Source organism: Triticum urartu, chromosome 5 (assembly GCF_003073215.2).
Source record: "Triticum urartu cultivar G1812 chromosome 5, Tu2.1, whole genome shotgun sequence".
In the NCBI taxonomy this organism is placed as follows: Eukaryota; Viridiplantae; Streptophyta; class Magnoliopsida; order Poales; family Poaceae; genus Triticum; species Triticum urartu.
Window position 1 is genome coordinate 297,219,619 of NC_053026.1, and position 19,493 is coordinate 297,239,111.

A 19,493-nucleotide genomic window follows, 5' to 3' on the forward strand; every position below is an offset into this window, starting at 1 on the left:
AACAAGAGAAAATGGTGGACCATGGCTTTGCTGTGGCTGATGGGCCTGCCAGGTCTATTCTATGGTGGAGTCAATTCATGGCAAGATTTGGGGGAAATCTGGCCCGGATCTTGCTTTCCATGAGGCGGGATTTCCTTTGGTCATCACACTTGTTTTCTCCACCCACCTTTTCCCCACCCCATATCTCCCTGGAATCCTTTCTCATGTGCTTCCGGTGCATATAAACTCGACTCCACCCACACGCTCCTGGAAAGCCCCCCCCTCTCTCTCTCTCTCTCTCTCTCTCTCTCTCTCATGCCAAGCGCACACACCTCCTGCCTTAACTCTACCATCCTTGCTTTCTCCTCATAGCATCCTCCTCCATCACACAAAACACACGCTCTCTCTTTCTTCTCCGATGGCGGTGGCGATCGCGGAGGCTCCGTTCCATGTCTTGGCCGTGGATGACAGCGTCCTCGACAGGAAGCTCATTGAGAGGCTCCTCAAGACATCTTCTTTCCAAGGTATCAATCAATTTCATTTGCAGCATACGAAGTTGTGTTCCTGCTATGCCATGGCATCTGAGGCAGAGTCTCTGTTTCCGCAGTTACCACCGTGGATTCTGGGACCAAGGCTCTCGAGTTCTTGGGGCTCCATGGCGAGGACGCCTCCATTTCTTCTGTCCATGCGGACCAACTGGTAAGAAGACAGATGGTCTATCATGTGCGCAGCCACAGTACTAGTGCTCTGAAACTGTTTCTGATTGATTAATTTTGGGTTTGGTCCTAAGCAGGACGTCGAGGTGAACGTGAACCTCATCATCACCGACTACTGCATGCCTGGGATGACAGGGTACGATCTGCTCAAGAAGATCAAGGTACCAGCCCTTTTTTTTTAGTTTGATTTGGTCTGCTCAAGCCTGAAGAGCATGGTGGCTAATGGTCTCCATCTGGCTTTTGTTGAATCAGGAGTCGTCGTCTTTCAGGGACATCCCGGTTGTGATCATGTCATCGGAGAACATACCTTCCAGAATCAACAGGTGAGCACGGTTACGGACCCAAAATCTTGTTTGTTTTGGAAACCAGATTGATTATTGATGGTGCTGATTTAGAAACTTTATAGCTGAACCACCGTTAGAAAAGATTCAGATAGTCTCATCTGTTATTACTACATGTTTGATAGACCTTGATCTAAATTTAGACACCAAGATCTCTTGGAATCCTTTATTGATTTGGGGTCACATGCCTTCTAATAAAGGAACAACCCCCACCCAGCTCACGTCGTGCTAATATTCTATCATGAAATATTTAGTGTCAAATAAATAGTAAAGATATGGAATGATACGGTTGTCGATCTTTCGAGTCGATTATCTCTATATAAAAAGGGTTATAGTAGCAGACAACTCACCAGTGCCACTTGTCTATTTCTATCGGCGCATATGGAGTAAAAACCCAAATATATGGACATAAATAAAGCTGTAAAGAAATATAGTAGTAGGATCTTAGAATGAACTCTGACAATTACGGTTTTGTTTGTTCTGAATCAGATGCCTGGAGGAAGGAGCAAATGAGTTCTTCCTAAAACCAGTACGGCTATCAGACATGAGCAAGCTCAAGCCCCACATAATGAAAAGCAGATGCAAGGAGCACTGCCACCAGGACGAAGACCTGCTAAGCAACAGCGAGACCAACCTCACAAACAACAGCAGCAGCAGCGATACCGTCACCATTAGCGGCAGTAACCCCACAAACAACAGCAGCAGCGATACCATCAGCAGCAGTAACCCCACAGATAACAGCACTGGTGATAGCAGCAACATCCGCAAGAGAAAGGCGGCAGATGACGAAATTTTACCCAAGACAAGCAGACCAAACCACAGTTGTTAGCTGAAGAAAGATTGTTTGACAGTCAATCTTTTTTCCTTTCTTGGTTCTTCATCTTAATCAGGTTTCTGACATCTGATTTGTATGTAAAACCTATGCTAGCTCTAGTAAACGGATACGGCTTGAATCCAGTCGACCATGCTCGGTGTAACACGCCTGAAGTCCCAAATACCTTCAGGCCAATGAATCAGCATAGAGCTAACACGATTTTACAAACAGCTTGCTACACCTTTCATCCATGGAAACACATGCAGCCCTCAGAAAATACATCGGTATGTCACATGGTTCCCAGTAAGCTCACTGTCATATGTAACTTTAAGCACGGTTCCCTTGCCGAGGCCATAGTAGCGAGCAACAGGATCGGTCTCTAGCATGCGAGGGAGCTGAAAGATAAAAGCACCATTTTCAGCAAACTGTGGTTAAAAATAACTATATAACAACTTGATGAGGATTTTAAGAAATTGAAGGTTCATGCAAAAAGAACTTGATGAGGAGTAATAACAAATGCAGTTTGGCATTTTAGGCATGTGAAAAATCCAACAGGCAGACAAAAGGATAATGAGCTATGCCCCACAGCGACTAAGACATTAATATACTTATCTTCAATTCTTTTATGGTAACAGCACAATCAGTTAGTGTGTGGAAATACTAAATGTCTTAAACTGGGTAATACATCAAAGTTCTAGTTTAAACAAAACCAAATAAGAACACAAATAATATGGCAACCTCACAAAAAAATTATGGCAAATCAGAAAATTATCAGCATGATATGTCTATGAGACGCAAGTGGTCAGGATGGTAAAATGTATCAATGATGGTCTCCATCATCGCATCCAAGCACAACAAGGGATTGTGATCTTCCTTCAGCCACATTCATGTTGCAAACACAATCAAGCACATACTAGGAACTAACATGCAGACCAATAGGCAACAGCCAGGCTGATCTGTGAAGGAAATAGTGACATCCAGCAGGATGTAACAAAAAAAAGGTTACATAGTTCACATAGCGACTTGCAATATCGTTCCCGCAGGGGAAAAAACTTGCAACGCCAGCAAGACTGGAAAAATAACATCACAGTTCTAGCATGAAACACTTGATCCCACAAAAAATGGGGAAAATAGATAGTGATCGATGATTTGCCGTTTGCAGATTCGCAATTGAAGATTTGACACTACAAAGAGAGAAGATGAGATACAATTTCCAACGTTTTATCCTCTTCCACCTCCAACTGGCCTACACCCTCCTTTCCTCTAGCCCCATCGTTCATTCTCCAAGCCAGCTCCCAACATCACCCACCCGATAGCCTGTTCAACCCCATTTTTGCCCAACTCATTACATAAAAGAGCTCTTAACTCATGTACCTTCTCTTCTTGTCATTCTTGCATCTTCAACTGGGAGTTAACCAGCTGGCGAACCCGGCTATGAATAGCCCTACAGCCTGCATATAGTATGACACATTGACCACGGAAATGCCCTGCCGCCTGCCGTATTAGTATTGACACGTTTATCACTGAACAGCCTGCTGTCTGCTATATATTATGCCACATTGATCGCCGTGGCTTAAGAAAGGACCAGGTCAGCCACAAGAGGTGAAAATGGGGGTACAATTGATGACATTGACATCATTTCATAGTTGCTGAAATTGCAGGGCTTGCTGGACGAGTCATGGCACAGCAGGAGACGCCAACAAAGTTGAGGCCAAGGGAGTTTTTTCAGAATATGATAGCGGTGGCTCCTTTTTTTTTGAGGGCCTGGCTCCATAATGAGTAAAGTTCCTTCCCAAGCTTGGGGGTCACAAACTTGACAGGGAGTGGAGCTTCGTAACAAACAAGGGTAGGGGAAGCTGTTGGGCACCTTGGCATTCCAATGTATATGAAGGTTTGCCATGTCCATGAACAAGTACACCGTCGCCTCTGTGCAGCCTCCTGCTGTGGCAGCGGTGGGATTGTATAGCACTAGGAGAGTGGGGTTGAGGACAGAGTATGGAGGAGAATAATCCAATCAGGATTTGGAGATTCCAAGGCGGGGATTTGACACAGGGGATGAAAGGGAGATATCAAGCCCTCCTTGGTATTCAAGCATGGGGACAGGAGGGGAGCTACCTTAGGAGAAAATGTGGAGGTAGGGAAGAAGCAAAGGTAGGAGAGGACAAAGAGAAATATTGTATTCTTACATTCATATCTTGAGCAAAAGAAAAAGGAAGATAGAATAACAGAGAAGGTGCAAATTTTCATCTATTTCTCTCTTCCCAGTGGAAAATCATCAATGCACTTGCAGATTTGAAAAACGGCAAATCCTCAGTCACCACTCTTTGGAGTGGCAAATGACTAATTTTTCCACATGGAAAATAGTCAATTAGTTCTGCGGACGTAGCATGAGTTCCAGTAAATAATACTCAAAAACATGATCGTACAAGTCGCCAAAGTTTTAACTCTACTGGTAATATAGATAAACCATAAATCAAACAAGAAGATCATCTAAAAAATGCAAAGCACCAACTCAATGTTGCTAGAACATTTTTTGTAATACCCATTTGTGAAGAGAGACACTGTATCTCTGACAGGCATATGACCCCTAGACTGTACGTGCAGACTGTTTTGTCACTCTTTGTTTTAACAATTAGAAAATATTTTCTCCATAATAGATATTGGTTCAACCTGGTAACTGTTCTCATCTGGCTAAAGAATCCAGAAAAAAATAAATAGAAACTGCATGTTCTTCAATAAACAGAAATATAGAAACTTTTAAAGCTTAAAGCTGGACCAAATATTTCAATCTATGAAAACATATTTTAAATGTGTTTCCATCTTAAGAATTCTTGTTTGGCAATATAATTATAACAAATAAATGATATATACTTCTGACTCTCCAAAAAGAAACTTCTTGGATATTGTAACAATTTAGAATAAATATATTCAGTACTGTCACCTAATTGAAATTAGTAATCAGTAATAAATTATAGATAGACGTACCTGTGAATCCTGCACATTGTACTTCTTCAGGAGCCTGGCCTTTTCTTCTGCAGTCAACACTTCATGCTTGGGCTTCAGGGCATGCTTACTAATGTTAACCAGTAACTCATTGACCTTCAGTTGGAGGAGCACATCAGTTTGAATATAAAGTGTATAATGTAGAATATATAGATAACATATCATATATGTATAGTAAAGCATCAACTGTACACGACTAAAGTGATGAAACTACAAGGGATTAAGCATTTGCTGTACATGACAGAAGTCGTGAAACTACAAATAAGTATTCAAGGTTTTTTTGCGAATAAGTATTCAAGGTTGAGAGCATAACTTGCAGAAACTTGTACACTGGATTCTGATTCAAACCAATAGAGTATGCTACACTACGTCAAGCATTCAAGCATCAATATTGAATGCACAAAAATGTACATACAAATTAGTTGATGTGCTTTACTTAGTGGCATGTCGTTTATTTACATAATTTTAATTTCAACACAGTCAATGCTGTTGTTCATTTACATAATTTTAATTCCAACAAAGCCATGAATAATTATACAAAACTAACCTGAAAAATATCTACTTTAAATGTGAATTTCTCCTTAACAGACTCTTTAGCTCTAGGCATTATCTTTCCCTGCAATATCAAAATAAGTCTGGACAAGTTCTCTCCTTCGATCTGGTCATATATCTCCTGGATAGTTGCGATTTTGACAGGTTCTGGTCCACAGAATAGAATTTTCACCTGAGATAAGAGTTAAACCATAGTTAAATCTATATGATATGCAAAAAAAGGCTAATTTATGTTCGGGTGAACGAGCTCCGAGCACACGGCTCCACCCTCGACTGCATTAACACTGGACGCCAACACCACCTCTGTCGTCGCCCTTTTATGTTCTCTCCTTATTTATCCCGCGTGTTTCTTTCCCTTTCCTGCAGAGCAGCGCCACCACAGTTACTTGCCGCCTCCTTCCGCTGCGCCGCATCCTCCTCTACTGTCGAGTCCCTCCCCGTTCACGCTGCCATTCTCACTGGTGTCTGCGCTGGGAGTTGGTGAGGCGAGGGGCAGATCTGGGCTTTCTTTTCCCAGCAATTGCTGCTGACACCATGAGGTAGAGTGCTGTATATAGTTATTTTTGTGTTTATAGTCCGCCTTTTTAGTTGAATTTTGTAGTGACTGAAAGCTTCACGGAGGAGGGGGGTTGGAGGTGCCATTTTAAAAAGTTGAGAGTTTGTCTTCACCAGGTAAGAGATTGTGATTCATTCGGTTGATATTTTTGTGTGAGAGTTCAAAATTGATTCTCTCGTGGAGATTATACGAGTGAAAGCCCTTGGTTGAAACTTGTTTCTTACTTAGGTTAAAGTTGCCGATCACCAAATTGAAAACCGATCTTTTTTCTCTTCTCCGGCTCAGGCGCTGACGACGGCAATGCCGCCACTCATGGCCCAAAGCTAGGGCCAGAATGTGGGGACATGGTGGGGTGTGTTCCGACAGCACAAGGTAGCTGTCGAAACTCAATGAACTATCACTAATTAGACCCCCACCCCCACCCCACACAAACGTTATGTAAACATTGAACTTCAGTACATACATGCTAAATTGAGCCATCCATTTGCAGAGTGATGTTTAGATAGAGGGGGTATATTAGTATCAAGAAGATATCAATTGCACCCGTTTTGCAGAGTGATGATAACCGTAAACATTCTGAACCACAAGAACAACAATCTGCAACTGCTATTGGAAACCTAGTAACATCATCATGCACCTGACACAAGTCGAAAAAAGTTGAGGTGGCGCCGGAAGGATGAGGATGACACTGCGTCGAATAAAGTTGCCTAGGCTTGCTCCTCACACGACGACGATCTCCATGACGGCATCGAGAAGCTGATGGCCTGGTCTTCTCACCATCCGGCCGGGACGGTGAGATTAGGTCTTCTTTTAATCTCCGATAGTTGCTGTTTTTTTTTGCGCAGTGGTGTCGGAGGCTAGCCGAGCCTAGGAGGATTCGCTTAGGTAGCTGGAACGTAGGGTCTCTGACAAGGAAGCTTCGGGAGCTAGTTGATGCAGCGGTGAGGAGAAGTGTTGATATCCTTTGCGTCCAAGAAACCAAATGGAGGGGACAGAAGGCGAAGGAGGTGGAGGATACTGGCTTCAAGCTGTGGTACATGGGGACGGCTGCAAACAGAAATGGCATAGGCATCTTGATCAACAAGAGCCTCAAGTATGGAGTGGTAGACGTCAAGAGACGTGGGGACCGGATTATCCTGGTCAAGCTGGTAGTTGGGGACTTAGTTCTCAATGTTATCAGCGTGTATGCCCCACAAGTAGGCCACAATGAGAACACCAAGAGGGAGTTCTGGGAAGGCCTGGAAGACATGGTTAGGAGTGTACCAATTGGCGAGAAGCTCTTCATAGGAGGAGACCTCAATGGCCACGTGGGTACATCTAACACAGGTTTTGAAGGGGCGCATGGGGGCTTTGGCTATGGCATTAAGAATCAAGGAGAAGATGTCTTAAACTTTGCTCTAGCCTACGACATGATTGTAGCTAACACCCTCTTTAGAAAGAGAGAATCACATCTGATGACTTCTAGTAGTGGCCAACACTCTAGCCAGATCGATTTCATCCTCTCGAGAAGAGAAGATAGGCGTGAGTGCCTAGACTGTAAGGTGATACCTGGAGAGAGTGTTGTACCCCAGCATAAGCTGGTGGTTGCTGACTTCCGCTTTCGGATTCGTGTCCAGTGGGATAAGCGTGCCAAAGTCGCTAGAACGAAGTGGTGGAAGCTCAAGTGGGAGGTAGCTCAGGCGTTCAAGGAGAGGGTCATTAAGGAGGGCCATTGGGAGGAAGGAGGGGATGCGGACAATGTGTGGATGAAGATGGCAACTTGCATTCGTAAGGTGGGCTCGGAGGAGTTTGGGGTGTCCAGGGGAAGGAGAAGCGAAGATAAGGATACCTGGTGGTGGAATGATGATGTCCAGAAGGCGATTAAAGAGAAGAAAGATTGCTTCAGACGCCTATACTTGGATAGGAGTGCAGACAACATAGAGAGGTACAAGATGGCGAAGAAGGCCACAAAGCGAGCTGTCAGTGAAGCAAGGGGTCCGGCATATGAGAACCTCTACCAACAGTTAGGCACGAAGGAAGGCGAAAAGGACATCTATAAGATGGCCAAGATCCGAGAGAGGAAGACGAGGGATATTGGCCAAGTCAAATGCATCAAGGACGGAGCAGACCAACTCTTGATGAAGGACGAGGAGATTAAGCATAGATGGCGGAAGTACTTCGACAAGTTGTTCAATGGAGAGAATGAGAGTTCTACCATTGACCTGGATGACTCCTTTGATGAGACCAGCATGTGTTTTGTGCGGCGAATCCAGGAGTTTGAGGTCAAGGAAGCTTTAAAAAGGATGAAAGGAGGCAAGGCGATAGGCCCTGATTGTATCCCCATTGAGGTGTGGAAAGGCCTCGGGGACATAGCGATAGTATGGCGAACCAAGCTTTTCAACCTCATTTTTCGGGCAAACAAGATGCCAGAAGAATGGAGACGGAGTATATTAGTACCAATCTTCAAGAACAAGGGGAATGTTCAGAGTTGTACTAATTACCGTGGAATTAAGTTGATTAGCCATACAATGAAGCTATGGAAGAGAGTCATTGAGCACCGCTTAAGAAGAATGACAAGCGTGACCAAAAATCAGTTTGTTTTCATGCCTGGGAGGTCGACAATGGAAGCCATTTTCTTGGTACGACAACTTATGGAGAGTTACAGGGACAAAAGAAAGGCTTGCATATGGTGTTCATTGACTTGGAGAAGGCCTGTGATAAGATACCATAGAGTGTCATGTGGTGGGCCTTGGAGAAACACAAAGTCCCAGCAAAGTACATTACCCTCATCAAGGACATGTACGATAATGTTGTGACAAGTGTTCAAACAAGTGATGTCGACACTGATGACTTCCCGATTAAGATAGGACTGCATCAAGGGTCAGCTTTGAGCCCTTACCTTTTTGCCTTGGTGATGGATGAGGTCGCAAGGGACATACAAGGAGATATCCCATTGTGTATGCTCTTTGCGGATGATGTGGTGCTAGTTGACGATAGTCGGACGGGGTAAATAGGAAGTTAGAGTTATGGAGACAAACCTTGGAATCGAAAGGGTTTAGGCTTAGTAGAACTAAAACCGAGTACATGATGACATGATGTGCGGCTTCGGTACTACTAGGTGTGAGGAGGAGGTTAGCCTTGATGGGTAGGTGGTACCTGAGAAGAACACCTTTCGATATTTGGGGTCAATGTTGCAGGAGGATGGGGGTATTGATGAAGATGTGAACCATCGAATCAAAGCCGGATGGACGAAGTGGCACCAAGCTTTTGGAATTCGCTGTGACAAGAGAGTGCCACAAAAGCTAAAAGGCAAGTTCTACAGGACGACGGTTCGACCCGCAATGTTGTATGGCGCTGAGTGCTGGCTGACTAAAAGGCGACATGTTCAACAGCTAGGGGTGGCGGAGATGCGTATGTTGAGATGGATGTGTGGCCACACGAGGAAGGATCGAGTCCGGAATAATGATATACGAGATAGAGTTGGGGTAGCACCAATTGAAGAGAAGCTTGTCCAACATCGTCTGAGATGGTTTGGGCATATTCAGTGCAGGCCTCCAGAAGCTCCAGTGCATAGCGGACGACTAAAGCGTGCGCAAAATGTCAAGAGAGGGCGGGGTAAACCGAATTTGACATGGGAGGAGTCCGTTAAGAGAGCCCTGAAGGATTGGAGTATCACCAAAGAACTAGCTATGGACAGGGGTGCGTGGAAGCTTGCTATCCATGTGCCAGAGTGTTATGACCGGGGTAACTTATACCCGAAGGAGGCCCACTGGGCAGGTTTAGTTAGGGGCTTAGCCCAAAAGTTAACTTATTTTTATTAGCATCGTGGTTATATAAACAACTGTAAGATTCTTTTAGAAATTAAGCAATAAGACTATTCCTACTGCCCGGCTCCCAGAGGAGCCGGAACCCTAACCTAGCCGCCGCCTCCTGCATCGCCGCCGCCCCTCCCTTCGCACGAGACGGCGCCAGCACGCCGGCCGCCGCGGTCCAAGCCTCGCCCCGCTCCCTCCTTCCCCTACAATCTCCGGCCTAGACCCGGTAGAGCCCTGCTCCTTCCCCTACAATCTCCGGCCTAGACCCGGTAGAGCCCTAGCTCCTACCACCTTGGTATCAGCTAGCTCGGTTGCGATCATGTCTTCGCCGCCACCCACCCCATCCCTCCCGCTGCCGACCTCCACCACCATCAGTGCCCCCATCGCCCAGATGCCGGTTCCCTCCACCGCGCCGCCAGCCGCCGTCTACAACCCGGAGGAGGTCACCGGGGTCCTCCACGACCTCGTCACAGTGGTCCAGGGGATTCAGTTGTACTTGGCAGGCCCCTACGGGCCACCGCCGCCGGCCCTGCCGTGGTACCCGCCGCACTTGGCGGCCTCCGCGACGTTTGCCGGGCCGCTGCAGCCCCAGCTGCAGCTGCAGCCGCCCCCCGCCGCCACCCCGCCATGGCCACAGTGGCCGTCGTCGGCTGTCAGGGCTCCTGCCGCGCCAATCGCCCCCATGCAGCAGCCGCTGGCAGAGCTGCAGCCCCCCCCCCCCCCGCCGCGCTCAGCAACCGGGCCGGCCCCGACCGCGCTAGAAGGCGTTCCGATTCAGCAGGTCCGCTTCCCACCTTCGTCGTCACCGCTCCCGGCCTGGCTGTCCGCGTCGTCGCCACCGCCGGTCTACACTACGGCCGGCGAACAGCCGGCGCCCACCCTGCAGTACGGCGGGCCCTCCGGCTCCGCGGGTCACTACGCGGGCCCCGGCGAACCATCGTTCCACGAGGGACCCCCGGTGTCCACCAACCGGGCGTTTGCCCCCTCGCTGCTTCGTACCGCTGAGCCATACAGCCACGACGGTCATACCCAGACGCCGCCACGGTTCGCCAAGATCGACTTCGCCACCTACGACGGCACCGAGGACCCCCTCAACTGGCTCAACCAGTGCGAGCAGTTCTTTCGGGGGCAACACACGCTCCGCGTCGGACCACACCTGGCTCGCCTCTTATCACCTCCGGGGCGCCGCACAGACGTGGTATTACGCCCTCGAGCAGGACGAGGGCGGCATGCCCCCTTGGGAGTGCTTTCGCGAGGTATGTCTCCTTCGCTTTGGGCCGCCGATACGCGGGAGCCGGCTGGCGGAGCTCGGCCACCTCCCCTTCACCTCCACGGTGCAGGACTTTGCCAACCGCTTCCAGGCCCTGGCATGCCACGCGCCGGGCGTGACGGCGCAGCAGTGGGCCGAGCTCTTCGTCAGCGGTCTTCCGGATCACATGCGCGTGGGCGTGGAGCTTCGGGGACCCCAGGACCTCCAGACGGCCATGTACTAAGTAGCGCCTTCGAGCGTCGCGCGCAGGCCTTGCAGCAGGCGGCACCGGCTAGAGGTGGCCAAGAGCACCTCTGTCGGGCCGGATGCCCCCGGCCGCTCCAGCAACTACCGCTCCGACTGCGACGCGGCCCTTCCGTCGGCTCTCTTAGGCCGAGCAGCTCGAGCGACGTCGCCAGGGGCTTTGCTATAACTGCGATGAGCCCTACGTGTCGGGCCACGTCTGCCCGCGCCTCTTCTACTTGGAGACGGTCGACTACGTCGAGGAGGACACACCCGCCGACGGGCTCGGCGAGTTGCCGCCACCAGTTCCTGCGGAGGCCACCACCGTGCCCGCTCCGGCGACGGCGCTCGTGGTCTCGCTCCGTGCGCTTGCCGGCATCCGCGACGAGCGGACTATGCTTTTGCCGGTGATGATTCACGACGAGCGCCTGGTAGCCCTCCTGGATACAGGCTCCACGCATAACTTCCTGCCCGAGGCTACCATGCGCCGCTTAGTGCTTCAGCCGACAGTCGGGGAGCAACTTCGGGTCACGGTGGCTAACGGCGACCGCCTCCGGTGCCATGGGTTGGCGCGGAACGTGCCCATCACCATCGGCGACGAGCACTTCACCATCACGTGCGCTGGCATCAACTTGGGCTGCTTTGACTTCATCCTCGGCGTCGACTTCTTGCGGACCCTCGGTCCCATCCTCTGGGACTTCGACGCCCTGACGATGACCTGGCGCATAGGTCGCCGGGTCCGGTTGGAAGGCGTTGGGGGCGCCTCACCAGCGACGCCGCAGCTTCAGCTGGCCGCGACCGCCACCGAGCCCGAGCACCCACTGTTGGATCACCTCTTGCAGCAGCACGGCGACCTCTTCGACGAGCCTCAGGGTCTTCCGCCAGCACAGGTGTATGGTCATGTTATGGCGCTGCTAGAAGGAGGGCGCGAGAGGGCCGGCCGAGGGCCTTTCTGCCCACGGCCGGGCAAGAGGGAAGGGATTTCCTTCTTAATTCTTGCTTGATTAGATTGATACATCTCCTCTCTTTATATAGAGAGGTTTACTTGACTCCCAAGCAAGGCTTACTTGACCCCTAAGCAAGCGACCCTTATCTCTAATTAACCCTAAGACTAATGGGCTCATTAGGCCCATTACGTACTCTAACACTACACCCCACCTGGACATGCAGCTTGTCCTCGAGCTGCAGCCTAACCAACTTATAACCATGACTTGACGCAACAAAAACCTAACACCTAAAAAGAAGCCTTTTACATCTCGGCTTGTTTTATTATTCTCAACCTGAAATGGACTGGGACGCTTTATTTTGGACCCCTTAACAAAAAGTGGACACCATCCGCACGTCGGACGTGCACGTGTACAGCCACCTGGATCCCATGGACACCACCTAGACAAAAGGAGTGCATGTGTATGACCACCTGGAAGTGGTCGCAAGAGTGACCAGCAGAGGCGCCCTCGCGGCGGCCGGTGGCGGAATGCAGTGGTGCTACGCGGTGCGCTGCTGTCGGTGACACCATGCCTTCTCCCTGCCGGACGGCTGTTGGTTTGCACCGCACAGGGAAGAGTGGAGGGCTTGCGATGGAGAATGACGAGGAGGGGTGCGCCCCCCCCCCCCCAACCGCTGATGTCGCAGACTTTGAGGTCGTTGCCTGCGGGGAAAACAGCATGCCCGCCGCCCGTGGGGGAAACCGCATGCCCAAGATCCCCGACGCAGCGGACGAGATCGAGGTCCTTTACGCAGCGAAGCGCAACTGGGAGGAGCGGCAGCTGCAGACCACGCAACTCCCGCACACGCCGACGCGCTAGGAGGCCGCGTGCAGCAGCCTGCAGCCTCACCGTCGCCGACACGTGGCGGGTAGTGATCCAAGCTGGAAGCGGTGACGGCGACGGCGGAAGCTTGATCTGCTGGATGGGGACGCCCTGGGGAAGCGGTGATGGCGACGGCGGGAACTTGATCTGGTGGATCGGGACTCCCGTCAGCGCGGTCGATGCGGGGCCGGAGCTGACCGGTGATGGCTGCTGCAGTTGCAGCGGCTGCTGCGGAGGAGCGCCGGGCGCGGCGGAGGTCGCCAGGAGCGGTGGCTGCCACTGCAGCCAGGGCGGGGCGATGGATGGTAGCTGCTGCAGCGGCCTGATGAGCGCGGCGGAGGCCACCTGGTGCGGCGGCTGCCACGGCAACCAGGACGGGGCGGTGGTGGCGGTGGATGGCAGTTGCAGCGGCTGCTGCAGCAGCCCGACGAGCGCGGCGAAGGCCGCCTGGTGCGGCGGCTGCCACGGCAACCAGGACGGGGCGATGGATGGCAGCTGCAGCGGCTGCTGCAGCAGCCCGACGAGCGCGGCGGGGGCCGCTTGGTGCGGCGGCTGCCACGGCGGCGCGGTGGCGGTGATGGGCGGCGCAGCCGGGTGCGGCCCATAGGACCCGGCCAAGAACAGATGGATCTCCTGGACCGCCTGTGTTAGGTCCCGCAGCACCCCGGACACCTCCGGGGTGAGGACGACGAGGGCGGGCGCGACGGAAGATCCCGGCGCGGGCAGGAGTGGGGCGACGGTCGTGACCGGCAGCAGAAGAGACGGGTTGGGCGGTGGTGAAGACATGATCGAACCGAAGCTAGCTGATACCAAATTGTTATGGCGCTGCTAGAAGGAGGGCGCGAGAGGGCCGGCCGGGGGCCTTTCTGCCCACGGCCGGGTAAGAGGGAAGGGATTTCCTTCTTAATTCTTGCTTGATTAGATTGATACATCTCCTCTCTTTATATAGAGAGGTTTACTTGACTCCCAAGCAAGGCTTACTTGACCCCTAAGCAAGCGACCCTTATCTCTAATTAACCCTAAGACTAATGGGCCCATTAGGCCCATTACGTACTCTAACAGGTCACCGCATTCATCTCCTGCCAGGCACGGCGCCAGTTGCAGTGCGCCCCTACCGCTATCCCCAGCTACAGAAGGACGAGCTGGAGCGGCAATGTGCGCTCATGCTCACCTTGGGCATCATCCGGATCTCCACGTCGCCATTTTCGACGCTGGTCCTCCTCATCCGCAAGTCGGATGGCACGTGGCTCTTCTGCATCGACTACCGCGCCCTTAATGCCCTGATGCTCAAGGACAAGTTTCCTATCCCGATGGTCGACGAGCTCCTAGACGAGCTACATGGGGCACGTTTCTTCACCAAGATTGACCTCCGGTCGGGTTACCACAAGGTGCGGATGCACCCGGACGATGTCGCCAAGACGGCGTTTCGGACTCATCACGGCCACTTCGTGTTCTTGGTGATGCCTTTTGGCCTCTCCAACGCCCCAGCGACCTTCCAGGCTCTGATGAACGACGTCCTCCGCCCCTACTTGCGTCGGTTTGTGCTCGTTTTCTTTGATGACGTTCTTATCTACAGCGCCTCATGGGCGGAGCACCTTCAGCACGTCGCCATCGTCTTCAACGAGATTCGAGTGCACCATCTTCATCTTAAGCGCTCGAAGTGCTCGTTCGGGACGCCTTCAGTCGCCTACCTCGGCCACGTCATCTCGGCCAAGGGGGTTGCTATGGACGCTGACAAGGTGGCGGCCGTCGCGGCCTGGCCAACACCGCACTCACTGCGGGCTCTTCGCGGCTTCCTGGGCCTCGCGGGGTACTACCGAAAATTTATCCGGGAGTTCGGCCTCATCGCATCCCCGCTCACGCGCCTGCTGCGTCGCGAGGCCTTTGCTTGGGATGAAGAGGCGACAGCAGCGTTCGAGGCTCTCAAGGGGGCCCTCACAACAGGTCCCGTTCTTCAGATGCCTGACTTCGACCGCCCGTTCGTCGTGGACTGCGACGCCTCCGGTGTGGGGTTCGGCGCCGTCCTTCATCAGGGCGATGGACTCCTCGCGTTCTTCAGCAGGCCTTTTGTCGCGCGCCATCTTTAGCTCGCGGCTTATGAGCGGGAGCTCATTGGCTTGGTGCAGGCGGTGCGCCATTGGCGGCCCTATCTTTGGGGCCGGTCGTTCCGGATTCACACGGATCACTACAGCCTCAAGTTCTTATTGGACCAAAGGTTGTCTACCGTGGCACAGCACCAGTGGATCAGCAAGGTCTTTGGCTGCGACTTCAACATCGAGTATCGTCCGGGCCGCCTTAACACCGTGGCCGACGCCCTGTCCCACCGCGACGCCGACCACGACGCAGCCGTCGGCGACTCCGATGGGGCGGCACTCTGCATCCGTTCGGGGCCCTCTTTCACCCTCTTTGCCGACATCCGTCGGGCCACCGCGGACGCGTCGGACGCTCAGCTCCTTCGGCAGCGACTTGCTGCTGGTGACCTGGAGGAGCCGTGGCGCCTAGCGGATGGATAGCTCCTGCATGGGCGCCGGCTCTTCGTGCCGGACCACGACGACCTCTGTCACCAGGTTCTGCTGCTGGCACACTCGGCCGGCCACGAGGGTGTGCAGAAGACCCTACACCGTCTCTGCGCCGACTTCTACATCCCGGTGATCGGGCCCTGGTCCGGGACTGGGTGCGGTCTTGTGTGACATGCCAGCGCAACAAGACGGAGACACTACGGCCGGCTGGTCTGCTATAGTCCTTGGAGGTGCCCTCTCAGGTCTGGACTGATATCTCCATGGACTTCATCGAGGGCCTTCCCAAGGTGGGGGGCAAGTCCGTCATCCTCACGGTGGTCAACCGCTTCTCCAAGTACGCTCACTTCATCGCGCTTGGCCATCCCTACACTGCCACGTCTGTGGCCCGTGCCTTCTTCGACAGCATCGTCCGCCTCCACGGGTTTCCCTCCTCGATCGTCAGCGACCAGGACCCGGTGTTCACGGGGCATGTCTAGTGTGATCTCTTCCGGATGGCGGGCGTGAAGCTCTGCCTGAGCACGGCCTTCCATCCTCAGACGGACGGCCAATCCGAGGTGGTAAATAAGGTGATCGCCATGTATTTGTGTTGTGTCACAGGTGATCGTCCTCGCGCTTGGGTGGACTGGCTCGCATGGGCGGAGTACTGCTACAACACCTCTTATCACTCCGCCCTTCACGCCACGCCATTAGAGGTGGTTTACGGCCGCCCGCCCCCGCCCATCCTGCCGGTTGACCCGGCGACGGCTCGGACGGAGGCGGCGGGCGATCTTCGCAGTCGCGACGAGATGCTTGCGGAGGTGCGGCAACGCCTCATTCAGGCCCAGCAGCTTGCTAAGCACTACTATGACGGCCACCATCGTGAGGCGGAGTTCGCGGTGGGTGACTGGGTGTGGTTGCGCCTTCTTCACCGCTCTACGCAGTTCCTGGACCCGCGCGCGAAGCGCAAGCTGGGCCCTCGCTACGCTGGGCCATTTTCCGTGTTGGAGCGCATTGGGAAGGTGGCCTACCGCCTTCAGCTTTCGGCCGGTGCTCGCATCCACGACGTCTTCCATGTGGGGCTGCTGAAGCCCTTCCGTGGGGAGCCACCGGCGGCCACACTCGTGCTTCCTCCGACCTCTGACGGGCGTCTCCTTCCCGGACCAGCGAAGGTGTTGCAGGCCCAGCTACGTCGCGGGGTGTGGTACTTGTTGTTCCAGTGGGATGGTGGAGATGTTCCCCGGTCGACGTGCACTTGGGAGCAGCGCGACGAGTTCCGCCAACACCCAGACTTCCAGCTCGAGGACGAGTTGTTTGTGCAGGCGAGGAGAGATGTTATGACCAGGGTAACTTATACCCGGAGGAGGCCCACTGGGCAGGTTTAGTTAGGGGCTTAGCCCAAAAGTTATCTTATTTTTATTAGCATCGTGGTTATATAAACAGTTGTAAGACTCTTTTAGAAATTAAGCAATAAGACTATTCCTATTGCCCGGCTCCCAGAGGTACCAGAACCCTAACCTAGCCGCCGCCTCCTGCATCGCCGCCGCCCCTCCCTCCGCGCGAGACGGCGCCAGCACGCCGGCCGCCGCGGTCCAAGCCTCGCCCCGCTCCCTCCTTCCCCTACAATCTTCGGCCTAGACCCAGTAGAGCCCTAGCTCCTACCACAGAGCCATGAGTTGGTCGCAAGATCTTATGGGTTTCACCTCTAGCCTACCCCAACTTGTTTGGGACTAAAGGCTTTGTTGTTGTTGTTGTTGTCGGAGGCTGGGATGAGATGGATTTCCTGATGCGGGATTGATGGTACAACGGCTGTGGATCTGGCGCTCTTTCCCAACTACGTCAATGGGATGCGGCGGATTCGGGTCCAGGTTACCATGGGGATGTTCCCCGGTCGACGTGCCACAGCGACATGTGCCTTGCTGCTTGCAGCAGGCCTGTTCATCGACTCAGAAAGCCATTATGGCGATGGTGGAGATTGTGCTTCTTCTCCGGCGACCGCCTCCGCGGCGGTGGATATTGGCTGCAATTGTTAGCTTCGGTGTGTGCAGGGATCCTTATGGACCTTCTTGTATTTTTCCATGTCTCAGGATCCTCTCTGCATGGTTTTCAGGACGTCTGTCAACTCCTAGTTTCTATAGATGTTGTCGCGTGTGTTTGTACATGTATTCTGATTGTTGATTAATGATATGCGCGGTTTAATGAAAAAAAGTCAATGAAGAAAGGTGAGCAAAACACTGAAATCCTCTCTTTGTTCCTCCTATATTTCTCAAATTTGCAATGCTTCGTCTATCCCAGCCCAATTGGACTGTGGCGCGCTAACGAGCAATAATGCTGTAAGACGGTCCTTAATTGCTAGTACTATTGACGATGAATATGGATGCACAGAGCCGGGGAAGGAGCAGTAAACTCACCTTGTCGGAATGGTCGGAGGCGAGGAAGGTGGAAAAGGTGAGGCGCTCGACCTCGGGCTCCGGAGCCCACCACGCACGGAACTCCGGGAGCGTGCGGGCGAGCTCGGACTCCGGCACGCTGTACCCGCGGTCCCGCAGCATCTCGAGCGCCGTGCGCCGCGCCAGGAACAGCCGGTGGCTCTCCTGGCTCGCGCGGCCGCCGCGGTCGACCATCGACGACATCCAGCCGACGACCTCGGGGACGTCATCGAACGAGGGTTCCATCACGAGGGCGGGGGCTTCGAAGGCGGCGGCGGCGGCGGCACCGTTGGGCGTGCTGTTCGCCGCGTTCAGCTAGGATGGCAACCGCGGGGAGCGCATCAACCATTCCACCTACTCCCTCGGGTCCGGGTTTAGTAGACCCTTTAATTTGACCTGTAAATTTAGCTAATACTCCCTCCTTTCCTAATATAAGACGATTTTAAAATATTAACTACATATATACTAAAATAAGTGAATACACATACTAAAATATGTTTAGATACATACAAATGAAGAAAAAAACTAAAAGGTTTTATATTAGGGAACGGACGGAGTAAAATATAATACTCTCTCCGTCTGAAAATACTTGTCATCAAAATAAATAAAAGGGGATGTATCTATATGTATTTTAGTTCTAGATACATCCCTTTTATCCATTTTGATGACAAGTATTTTCGGACGGAGGGAGTAGTAATTTATACTGTATATCACAAAAAAAGACCGTAAAGATCTATTTTGAACTACAAATAAAATTATATACTTTTTTGGAATATACTTTATATTTTACTTGTAGTCATATAGATAGTCGAAGTCTAGCCCAAATATGAATGGGCCTAATAAATTTGGACGAGGAGAGTAACAGTGACATAAGGGTAAGACAAAAGGAAAAATATCAAAGTATATACAAAATAAAATTGGGTAAATAATCTAATTCTCTAGGGTTTTAGTGTTTTAAACTCGCTTGAACAAACATGAACTAGTTCATCAAACGACCTGCTTAAATCTCTAAACAAGATCTTTTTTGTAAGAAGAAAAATAAAATATTGACCCATATATCAATTGATGCACATAGTCTGGATAGCTTATAATACTTCTTTCCCAAACCATGCAAGAGAACTGCACGTTGTTAATAGATTTTTTTAGGCAAACACAAGCTTTATTAATTCTCAATGTGAATGTTTACAGGTACTATGACTCGATGATGTAGGCACAACCCTAATCGGTGAGATTTGTCCCGGTGTTCATGAACTGAAGGTGGATTCAAGTAGGAATACGAAAAACATGAGGGAAAAACATGGAGAAATCAAAGGGGGGAAACACTATTGCTGTGGTGGAGCTAGCGAGGGATAGTTGAGGGGACAAAGTGTGAAATATATTTTTCTGTAGGGGCCAAACACTATATTTCTATCAATTTGTGACACCCAAAACAAACTTTCTTCACAAAAGATCCATGGGTTGGGGGGTGACCCTTGTAGCAACACACATAGCTCAGCTAGTGCTTTATTGGACAA

General features: G+C 51.7%; 2 protein-coding genes across 3 annotated transcripts; one reads left to right on the top strand and one right to left on the bottom strand.

The window, feature by feature from the left end:
* The first annotated feature begins 234 nt into the window (after nucleotides 1–234).
* LOC125508679 (two-component response regulator ORR9-like) lies at nucleotides 235–2,097 on the top strand. Of its 2 annotated transcripts, none has more exons than XM_048673447.1 (5): nucleotides 235–503; nucleotides 587–678; nucleotides 770–856; nucleotides 948–1,018; nucleotides 1,526–2,097. In XM_048673447.1, the coding sequence occupies exons 1-5, from the start codon at nucleotides 398–400 to the stop codon at nucleotides 1,863–1,865; spliced, it is 696 nt and encodes a 231-aa protein (XP_048529404.1). In that variant the 5' UTR covers nucleotides 235–397; the 3' UTR covers nucleotides 1,866–2,097. The 2 variants fall into 2 exon arrangements, with proteins under 2 accessions (XP_048529404.1, XP_048529405.1); XM_048673448.1 differs by having other exon boundaries at nucleotides 773–856.
* Nucleotides 1,862–18,353, bottom strand: LOC125508680 (DNA-directed RNA polymerases IV and V subunit 5B-like). The gene is made up of 4 exons (XM_048673449.1): nucleotides 17,962–18,353; nucleotides 5,401–5,577; nucleotides 4,836–4,949; nucleotides 1,862–2,245 (listed from the first exon to the last, which is right to left on the bottom strand). The coding sequence occupies exons 1-4, from the start codon at nucleotides 18,223–18,225 to the stop codon at nucleotides 2,120–2,122; spliced, it is 681 nt and encodes a 226-aa protein (XP_048529406.1). The 5' UTR covers nucleotides 18,226–18,353; the 3' UTR covers nucleotides 1,862–2,119.
* Between the last annotated feature and the right edge of the window lie 1,140 nt (nucleotides 18,354–19,493).